This window comes from Mustela nivalis (assembly GCF_964662115.1).
Source record: "Mustela nivalis genome assembly, chromosome: X".
NCBI classification, from domain to species: domain Eukaryota; kingdom Metazoa; phylum Chordata; class Mammalia; order Carnivora; family Mustelidae; genus Mustela; species Mustela nivalis.
Genome location: NC_139040.1, coordinates 126,957,190 through 126,967,874, shown reverse-complemented (window position 1 = coordinate 126,967,874; position 10,685 = coordinate 126,957,190). Strand labels below are relative to the sequence as shown.

Sequence of the window (10,685 nt, the reverse complement as noted above, 5' to 3'; positions counted from 1 at the left end):
ATTGCTAGCCTCCTGCCTCTCCACCAGATGCCCCAAACGCTCATGGCCATCCCAGCGCCATCTGAGACAGGCAGGCGGACAGGACAGAGATGGTAGAACAGCGCAGGGACAGAGTCTTTCGCAGATTCGACCAAAGCGTAGAGCTCCGCTGGCTTCCATCGGGTCATCAAATTCAAAGTCGAGGCCTGCCCGATAGTGTTCTCCAACCTGGTGAAGACCATGTCAAGGGGTGTTCACACGGCTGACGGCACCAGGAGGGGGACACATGTGCCGTCCCTGGAGGGCTCTAAGAAGGATGCAGTTTGCGTCCCAAAGTGAGGGAAGTTCTTTAAAAACAAGGCCAAGCCTTACCAGTTGGGCCCCACACGGGGCCCACTCGAAAGAGAGTAAGATGACACAAAAATAAAAAAGAAAACAAACCCTTGGTTGTTAGGTCCCAACGCCAGGAAACATCGTTTTTTCATTGATCAGCACACCTCTTTGCTTGCTTTCCTTCGTCACGTCGAAAGGGAGGCCAAGACGATAAAAGATAGAGCGGCTACTCAAAACAGGCGACCCGGCTAACAAACATGCGTGGCCCTAGCACACATCCCGGGCAGCAAAAGGACATCCGCTGGCTGAGCGGTGACGTCTGAGCAAGTCCTGAGATCGTAGTGGACAGCAATCTCTGGCTTCTGATAGTCGCACCGTGGCTATGTAAGCAGTTTCCATTTGGCAAGTTTGGGTGGAGGCTGGAGAGGTCTGTGCCACTCGCAACGTTTTCGTAGGTCTGAAGCTACTTCAGGATGGAAAAGTTAGTGGTTTTGTTTTTTTTTTTTTCAGTTTTCAAGGTTTTCCTTTTGCTCCTCCAAAGGCCCTGCCTAGTATCTCTCTAGTCCTCTCATGTCCTCGGGGGAGGGGGCTCCCGTGTGTGCAGTTCCAGTATGCCGTCCTGAACAGGATCCAGCAGAACGAGTCTCGGGGCTCGTGCCTGCGTGTGCTTCGGACCCCAGCGCCTCTAACTCACCTGCCCACGAAGCCGTCAGCCCTCAGAGCTCCCGGTGGGGAGCTGCGTATATCCGTGCTTGTCTGCTGGGGGTGCGCGGTACGAGGGAGCGCTCGCTGTACCCACGAGTATTGAACAAGCAAGCGAACAAAGCAGGGCATACAGTGTGCATCACAGAGTGGCGTGAGGTCGCCTCTGCTTTTACCCCGGGAGACCCCTGCGGGTCGATCAGGCCCTTCGCGTGCTCTATCTGCTCTCACGCCAAGAATGGTTATCTTCCTTCCGGCGCAGATAGAGATGCTCGAGCTGTCAGACCTGTTGCCGAGGGACGTAACACATTCACGCATCTCCTTCCCTCCTCTCTCCTTTCCTTTTTCTTTCCCCGCCTAAGAAGCAGAGGAGTATACCAACCACATTTTTGAAATTTTTCTATTTAACAAGGTTGGTGGAGGGGCGCCTGGGCAGCTCAGTTGGTTAAGCATCTGCCCTTGGCTCAGGTCATGGTGCAGGGGTCCTGGATCGAATCCTACATCGGGCTCCCTGCTCAGCAGGAAGTCTGTTTCTCCCTGTGCCTCTCCTCCTGGTCATGCTGTCTCACTCTCTCTCTCTCATATAAATAAATAAAATCTTTAAAAGAAAAGTGTTGGGAACTTTTCCCTTAACTAGTCAACATAGTCTTGACTTGCTGGGTAATACTGCGCTCAAAGGAGAGAAATGGCTCACCGAATGTGTTCTCGGACTGGGATCCCAGTTGTAACCTTGGTTATAAAGGTCACTGGGTGTGTGTTTCACTTACATCTTTGTACATATCTCTACTCATTTTCTTGGGATAAATACCTTATCGTGGAAACACTAAGTGATTCTGGAGGAATTGGGGTTTCTATATAGAACTAGTCCTAGGTGCCAGTCAGCTGACGTGATAGGACTTTCCAGGAACTTCATGTCTACAGATGCCCCATTGGAAGCTATTCCCAGTCGTAGGTCAGTTTCTCACAGATGAGGAATTATTACACATAGTCTAGACGGACGGTCTCCCCCGTGTGTGTGATGTGTCAACAAGGCTGTAGTCAGGCCCAGAGAAAAGGAGGCACTCCCCCACGAATTAAGGGCATCGTCTCTAGTATTAGCTGCCCGCAGTCTTTCTCAGCGCAGCGTGGCCTGGTGGGTGCCATTTCTGCCTACACCTGCCTATACACATTGCCACAGCCTATTAAAAACAACAACAACAACAACAAAAACAGTCCCTCCTTCCTGAAGATGTGGGTTAGATGCCGTGCCAGGGGCAAGAGCAGCAGCAAGTAGGAAACAGGTCTGACTGAGATATATCTTAAAAGCGGACTCTGGGCGCCTGGGTGGCTCAGTGGATTAAAGCCTCTGCCTTTGGCTCAGGTCATGATCTCAGGGTCCTGGGATCGAGCCCTGCATAGGGCTCCCTGCTCAGCGGGGAGCCGGTTTCTCCCTCTCTCTCTGCCTGCCTCTCTGCCTATTTGTGATCTGTCAGATAAATAAAAATCTTAAAAAAAAAAGTGGTCTCTGGTGGTCTACTGGCAAGCCTTACCTACCCCCTCAAAGAAAACCTAAAGGAGAGGATATGTGACGAAGAAAAGAAAGCAAAGGGGTGCACTAATCAATGAAAGAACAATGTGTCTTGGCGTTGGGGACCGAACCAACAAGGGTTTGTTTTATTTTTTTATTTGTTTTTATTTTTGTGTTCTCTTACTCTCTTTTGAGTGGGCCCCAACTCACGACCCTAAGACTAAGGCCCAGAGACCAAAGCCCAAGCTGCCGTCAAGAGGCCCCCGTCTAACCACCTGAGCCCCGCCCCGGACATCCCCTGTACCTAGCAACTGAGAACTTGGAAAGCGAGAACAATTGGGGGCAGAATGTGGGGACCGCGGAAGGCGGGGAGGTGGGGACGGCCTTAAAAGCGAGCGGCTGGCTGGTGCGGTGGCAGAGATCTTCTGTGGTCCCTGCGGAAGGGCCGCCACGGAGAAGCCCTGAGGTTGTCCTTAGAGGAGCGGCGTGGGCTTCTGCACGCCCAGCTGGGTGGCAAACTGTCCTCTTCCCCAGATACTCGGTCCCCGGGAGACCGCGTCCCTGCCGGGCGGAGGTATGGCCCTTCTCGCTGTGTGTGTGTGACGGTGGGGAGAAGAACACAGACGGGTTGCTTGACTGCACTAAGTGTGCGGTTCGTGGGCACGTGTACAACGGCCCTCCACCGCCATCACCATCCCCGGCCGGGACCCCTTCCTCTTCCCAAACTGAGCGCCCGTGCAGCGCCACCCGCCACATCCCTCTGTCCCCAGCCCCTGGCCACCGTGTCCTGCTTCCCGTGTCTAGGACTCCGGCTGCTCTAGGTGCTGCCTGGAAGCAAGTCCTGCGCTTTGTCCCGGGGACTGGCTTGTTTCCCTGCGGTGTCTGCAAGGCTCGTCCGAGTCGGAGCCAGTGTGAGACTCCCTTCCACTTTCAGGCTGGTGGGGAGACTCGGGGGGGTGTAGAGACCCCGTTTTGTCTCTGCAGCCATCCATGCTGGACACTCGGGTTTCTGCCTCTTGGCTGTGAATGTCGGGGCGGGAAGGGGGTGGTGCGCGGGTGTCTTTCTCTTCCGTTGGGTCTGCACCCGGAGCTGGGATCGCTGGGTCACGCGGTGATTTCACGTTTAATTTTTCGAGTTTTTATCATGTTTCCTGTCCTCTCCTCCGTTGTGTTTTGACTCCTTGATCATCCTACAAGTGTTTGTCTCAGTCGCTCTCAAAGATGAACTTGCTGTTCCTTGCTCTCCCATCCGGATGCCCCTTCCTGGTCTCTCCTGGCGTGGATTCGAGCGGCAGCACATCAGCGTCCCCCACCAGGGCAGACCGAGGGCGGTGGACGGGGCTGACCAGCGCGGGGCGGCGCCCTTCCCCTCGGCACCACCTAATCCCCCTTCTCTCTCCCTTCCGTAGCCTTTGGGCTGTGACGCCACAGGCACGTCGTCGTGAGACAGCCTCACTGGGGTTCTTGTAGGTCACCGCCGCTTATTTTGTTGGTATTTCATTGCCCGGTTTCAGGTCCATCTTTCATCCTCCACAAGGCCCATCTCTGCTGAAACTGCTTCTCTGCACGTGTCCTCACCCTCTGCTTCCCCCTTTTCTCTTCCATATTCTCCCATTACCCGATATATGGAGCCCTCCAATTGGACCTCCTTGGCTAGTAAAACAAACAAAAAATCTGACCGTCTCTGGGACAGGCCCTCGTTCCGCCTTAGACCTAGAGACTTTCCAATCGGAACCAAAGACGTGTCAGAAGTCAGGCAAAGTGTGAGGTGTACATTAACAAATGTTAGTGAAGACTAGCACCTACTAGAACACTCCACTGAAAGGTTTCCCATCTTGGAAAAAGCATTTCAGAGTTCACAAAGCTCTGTTAAATTCGAAGGCTGGAAACTACGTTCAGGTTATGAGCCAGAGTCTGGTAAGAATATCTGTGTTTTAAACTTCCCGAGGCCAGAAAATAACCAGAAAACTACAATGAGGCTCAGTCTTAAAGTGCCTCTTGTTCCTAAGGGTCCTTTACACGGAGCGCCCATGGTGATTCCATATACGCAGTCGTCAAACTCAGGCGAGCTACAGCAAGCTTTACAAGGAGGCGGGGAAGGTAGATTCCTCCTACCTTGCTGGTAGGATTAGCAAATGGTGCGGCCATGTAGGGAAACAATTTGGTGGTCCCCCAAAATGTAGACATAGAGTTAGCCTGTGACCCAGCAGTTCTGCTCCTAGGTACATACCCAAGAGAAATGAAACTATACCCATACACACACTCAGACATTACCGTTCACGGCAGCATCCCTCATAACAGCCCAAAAAGGAAAACCACACGAGTGCCCACCTTCTGCTAAGTAAACGGTAGTGTAGCTGTACAGTGGAATATTACTAGGCCATGAAAAGGAACAGAGTCCCCACACATCTCTAGATGAGCCCCCAAAACATGTTCAGAAGAAGCCAGACACACCGGCCGCATATGGTAGGACTGTGTTTATGTGAGCTAGAACAGGCAGATCTGTAAGAACCAGGGGTGGGGGTGGGGCGGAGCAGGAAGGAGGAACTCCTAAGGAGGAGGCATTGCCTTTATGATTCTCTTAGGGAGTTTAGTAAATGGTAGACGAACCCTAAAATGGCTGTCCTTTCCACTCAGGTCCCATGTCACAGTGGCCCCATTATTCCAGAATTCTCTCCCAAGGTTTTAGAATGTTGGATAAGTGCTGATGTAGGTTTGTCAGTGGTTCATAAGTGGGGCCAGAGGACTTCGATGAGATGAGATCCTGACTGTTGTGACAACATCCTTCAAAGTCCCAGTGGCCCCATCCGAAGGTGGGTTGGAAGTGGCCTGTTAGCAGAGAAGGCATCGGCTGCCTGATGGCAGAGGGGGTAGCAAGCATCCACAGAAGGTAAGTAACCCCAGGCCGATGGCAAGAAGCAGATCTCCCCCGGAGCCAAAGACAAACGGGTCGGTGTGCCCACTTTTCCCATTAGGTCATGGAGCTTTGTAACATTTCCGTGAGAGCAAGAATGTGATCATGTTCCTCTTGGCCTCCTGGCAGGGTTACAGAGAGCCTGGGGGTTCTATTAGGAGTTTCTGACTCAACAGGCCATCAGCGCTGGGCTGGGTCTCCATCCCACAGATGACCTCAGGTTTGAGCAGGAGTTTTCTGGAGGAGGCCTCTGGGGACCCATCTGGCGCACTCAACAAAGTCCCCATGCCGCCTGGGTCCTGGCCTCCTGCTAAGTGAATTATGAGTAAGTGAGACACTGTTTTCTGCCCAGCTGGAGGGCGTGTGTCACTGAGTACTTACGACAAGCACCACAAATGCTATCATAACCGTTTGTGCAAGCTGGGTAGTGTTCCATCGTACAGATAACCCCACAAGTCCTTTGTCCCTCGTACTGTAGGTGGTGGTTTCGGTTGTCCCCATCCCTATCCTGAACCGTGCTTCTGCTGATTTGCCTCTTTCCCTACATTTTTAGAATTTAGTGTATCATTTACACACAATTTGTAGATTGCTGAAAGCAATATCCTCTAAGTTCTGTTTGTTTGAAAATATAGTCACTTTTCATAAAAACCCTTGTTAATATGTATTTATCACATAAATTAATAAGCAATCTTATATTTCTCAGTTTTAATTCCTAATACGGTAAGTATGGATGGATGCAAACTGTGGGAACAAAAACTCTTTGGGGTCAATACCTTTTTTTTTTTGTTTGCTTCTTATCGCAGGAAAATATATATCACATTATTGACCATTTTAACCATTTTTAAGGGTACAGGTCTCCAGAACGTTTGACCCAGTAACTGCCTGCCTCTCCCGCTTCCAAGTGCAAAGTGCAGAGACCTTTTCGGTCCCGAGACCAAGAAGTTGAGGAACTGCCGACGTGGCACTGAGCCCGGGGCTCGGAAGTGCTTCGGGAGGCCGGGCCGCTCCCCACGAAGTCCTCCTGTGCCCTCCCCTCCCTGTCCGTCCTCCCCGAGGTCCAGCTCAGCCCGGGGCCCAGCAACACTTCCTTCCCTCTGCGGTGCTGCGACCTGCCTCTGTCCTGCTTCTCGGTTAACTGATCATTTACCTTTTAAGAGCACTACGTGTTTCTGGCAGAAAATTGAGACCGTGGCAGAGAGGATTCTGGGCAGCGAAGGGAAGGCTGTACCTCCAGGGCCCTTAGCCAGTCCTCCTTCCCAGAGGCCACAACTCTTAAACATTTCCCACACCCAGAATTCTCTGTTCATATGCAAGCATGTTTCCTATATTGTGTTTATACATATTTAAACGTGTTAGATGTTCGCCCTAGTTTTCACTGACACGGAGCCATTGATTTATTTCAGAGAGAGTGAGCACGGTGGGGCACAGAGGCGAGAGCAGGGGCAGAGGGAGATGGAGAGAGGATCCAAGCAGACTCCGCGCTGAGCACAGAGCCTGACGCGGGGCTGGATCTCGCGACCCTGAGATCACGACCCCAGCCATAACCAAGAGTCGGACGTAACCGACCATATCCCCCAGGCGCCCCAACCGAGCCATTTCTATACACTTGCTTCTGCAACATGCATTTTCACTGAGCGAGATATTTCTAACGGCTTTCCTCGCAGACACACACCTCTTGCTCGCACGCAAACCACGCGTGAATGGTAAATAAATACATGCCAGTGTGGGAGGCCCCCACGGGAGGTCTGGAGCCCTCCATGCCCTCCATGCACGGCCCTCCACTCCCGCTCATACTCCTCACTATGCTTGCGTCCCGTTGCCTGTGCCCCTGTTTTTCCCCATTTGGAAAAGTGATAGACTCTTACCTTGAAACACGAAACAGTGGGCTGCCTGGGTGGGCTCAGTTAAGCGGCTGCCTTTGGCTCCGGTCGTGATCCCAGGGTCTTGGAATGGAGTCCTGAGTTGGGTTCCCTGCTCAGTGGGGAGGCTGCTTCTCCCTGTCCCTCTGCTACTCCCCCTGCTTGTGCTATCAAATTAATGAATCTTTTTAAAAAATGAAAAAAAAATCACTAGTAATCCCAATAGAGGCATGTTGTCTTGCTTATTTAGGGTGGGCAAAAATAAGATCACACTAGGAACTTGGGAGTTTTATTATCTGTTTTACATTCACCTACCACGGGTGTTTTCCCGCATTGTGAAATACTCTTCTACTGTTACATCTGCTGTGTCTTATGGCAAATGAATGACCAATAACGTCCTGCAGTGTAGTTATGTATCAGATATAATTCATCCTCCATAGCTTCATAATATCAATGAAGCCTTAGTTATTGTTTCTATTTTAAAAAATCATGCTCATGGAAGAAATGCCTTAAAAGGCTTGAACAGCCAGACATCATTTAAAAAAAATCACAATCCAAGGTCGTAAACAGGGTCCAGTGAAAGGATGCCGACTGCATGATCCCTGTTTTGGAAAACAGGCAGAATTGAACTGAGATGCTCTACGGGTGCATGCCGCGAGGTGAAAGAGCACTAAAGACAAACAAGGAAGTGGTAATGTTACGTATTTTAAACCAAGAGGTGCCTTTGTGGTTATCAATAATTTATTGAGCTGTACACTTAAGATTTGTGTGCTATAAATATATATATTTTATAATATATATTTTATGATATACTACATATTATAACTATAAAATATATATTCATATATTATACTTTATTTATATTATATGTATTATAATTATATATAAATATATTGAAATATTATAAGATAATATAATTATATATATATATATATGTATTTTAAAACTCATAATCCCTCTAACCCGGTTAAAAATGTCTCTTACTAACTTAGCATACAGACTTCCAGTTCTCAGAGCCACGACGAGATGTCCCATTTTGTAGCTTACCGCCTGTCCTTGGTACGTTGTGGCCTTCTTCCTTTCGGTTACATTACGTCTCCGTGGCAATTAGAACGGATGTCATCCAAAAGACGAAACCAACACCTGCGGGAGCAGAGATGGGGAAACGGAACGTTCGCGCGATGCCGATGGGAACGCAAAGTGGTGGGGCCGGCGGGGTAGCAGGTAGCGGGGTAGCAGGTAGCGCTTTCTGAAGAGTTGAGCGTAGACTTGCCATCTGTTCCTTGCCCAGTAACACACGCACAGAAACACCGCTTGGAAATGCGTACAGCAGCGCTACTCCTAACGGCCCAAACATGCAACCAGTCCCGGTGTCCAAACACTGAGCCGATGGCCCGTCCCCACAGCCGACTGGGGCCCCCAGTGAGAGGCAGCAGAGCATCCCTGCGGGGCTGGAGCTGGAAAACAGCCAGACACGGGGCACGGCCCCTTGCGCGATGCCAGCCGCGTGCTGAGCCACGGCGCGTACTAGCCCGGTTGCACCGACACGGCACCGACTCGGCACCAAGGGACAATTCAGCCGGGCTCAGTCACTGGGCCTGAACGTGTCCCATTTTTCAGTCGGCGCAGTGCCGTGATGACCACTTTCTGCTCGTGGCCGGTCTCATTTGGGGACGAATGCCCAGAAGCGGAAGTGCCTGTTTGAAAGTCGGTGCCGTGTCGGACTTCCGATGACAAGGGCCACCGGCCCTTCCCGAAGCCGGCCTGCCCTGTGTCCCGCCGGCAGAGCGTGAACGTCTCGGGTCCCCACTCTCGGTCTCGTGCGGGGCCCACGGGGGCGCGTCCCAGCCCGAGGCGGCCGCTCACCCTCTCTCACCCCGTGTCTGTCCGCAGCTCCATGCGGTGCGCAGTGGCCATGCTGCTGCTCATCACGAGCGCCAACGGCCAGGTGGCGGGCTTTGCGATGGCCACGGTGGGCTGGATCCTGACCACCACGTCCATGGGCCTCGTGGAATGGAGAGTGTGGTACATAGAGAACAACGGCCTCCTGCCCCCGGGCCTGGTGTGCGTGGGCATGTGGAAAGTCTGCGTGTACCACCACGTCAGCGACCACAACAAAGTCACCCTGTGTCAACGGTACAGCTACCGCGACACGTATCTCCCGCTTGATATTCGTGTCTCCCAAAACCTCCTGCTGATCGCCAGCATCCTAGGCCTCCTGGGGCGAGCCTCCATCATCTTCGCTCTCAGGAACGCGTACCTGGGAATCCTGCGGGAGAACGCCACCTTCAACCCATTCATCGCTTCGGGAATCCTGAACCTGGCCTCTGGCGCGTGCATCACCATCGCCGTGGTCTGGAATTACCACTCGGTGATGAGCGAGCAGGGCATTTCCTTCCCCACGTCGCTGTCGATTCCCTTCAAGCCAAACACTCAGGAGATCGGTAGTGCCTTCCTGGTGGCGTGTCTGGCCGCCTTCATGATGTTGCTGAGCGGGGTGATTTTCCTGTCCCACAAGTTCTCCACGGCTACCCAAGTGCATCCTCAGACTTCCAACATGTGAAATTCCTGATTTCATCGGCTTTGCGAATCCAGGATGGCCAAGGGTTTATGAGAAATATTAGCAGAGTGTCCTATCCAATATTTACAAAGATTCCAGACCATGGCAGAGGTAGCTTGGGGCAGAAGATGGCCAACTCTTTCTTTTACCTTCTGTATCTTTTGTTTCGTTGATTCATCAGCTCTTTGATTGAATCGAGAAATTTCATTTAAAAAAAAATCTTCCTCGCCTGCCTATTGGTCTTATTAGATCTGTATTTTAATTATTGTTGAATAAATAAGCACTACATAAACCTGGTGTGTCGAAATGAGATTTTCTGTGTTTCTCACGTTTCCCTCTTAAGCTTCTGCTAAAAACAACCCACTTTATTTCCTGTGGTATGGTGAGCAACATCGCTCTATCATATAAAATTCCCCCAAATATGCAGAAGTAGAATAAAAGAATAAATCACCACTCACCCCTTATCAGACTCAACAATCAATCAAGATTCTGTTATACTAGCTTTATAGCTCTTTGCTTTTTTTTTTTAAGATTTTATTTATTTATTTGTCAGAGAGAGTGAGCACAGGCAGACAGAGTGGCAGGCAGAGGCAGAAGCAGGCTCCCTGCTGAGCAGAGAGCCCGATGTGGGACTTGAGCCGAAGGCAGAGGCTTAACCCACTGAGCCACCCAGGCGTCCCTATAGCTCCTTGCTTTTAACCTTTTTTTTTTTTTTTTTCAAAGCATATTAAAGGAAACCCCAGGCATTTCCTTGCATAACCATATTATACCTTTAAAAATTTAAGTTTTTCCTTGTCATCAAATACTTAACAGAATTTTTAAATGCCTCAA

General features: G+C 50.8%; 1 protein-coding gene across 2 annotated transcripts; it reads left to right on the top strand.

Annotated features, from left to right (window-relative positions):
- The first annotated feature begins 2,656 nt into the window (after positions 1-2,656).
- CLDN34 (claudin 34) lies at positions 2,657-10,140 on the top strand. 2 transcript variants are annotated; one of them, XM_082717133.1, is made up of 2 exons: positions 2,657-3,095; positions 9,188-10,140. In XM_082717133.1, exon 2 carries the CDS (start codon positions 9,192-9,194, stop codon positions 9,855-9,857), a length of 666 nt encoding a protein of 221 aa, XP_082573259.1. In that variant the 5' UTR covers positions 2,657-3,095; positions 9,188-9,191; the 3' UTR covers positions 9,858-10,140. The 2 variants fall into 2 exon arrangements, with proteins under 2 accessions (XP_082573259.1, XP_082573258.1); XM_082717132.1 differs by lacking the exon at positions 2,657-3,095 and adding an exon at positions 4,814-5,411.
- Positions 10,141-10,685: the final 545 nt, after the last annotated feature.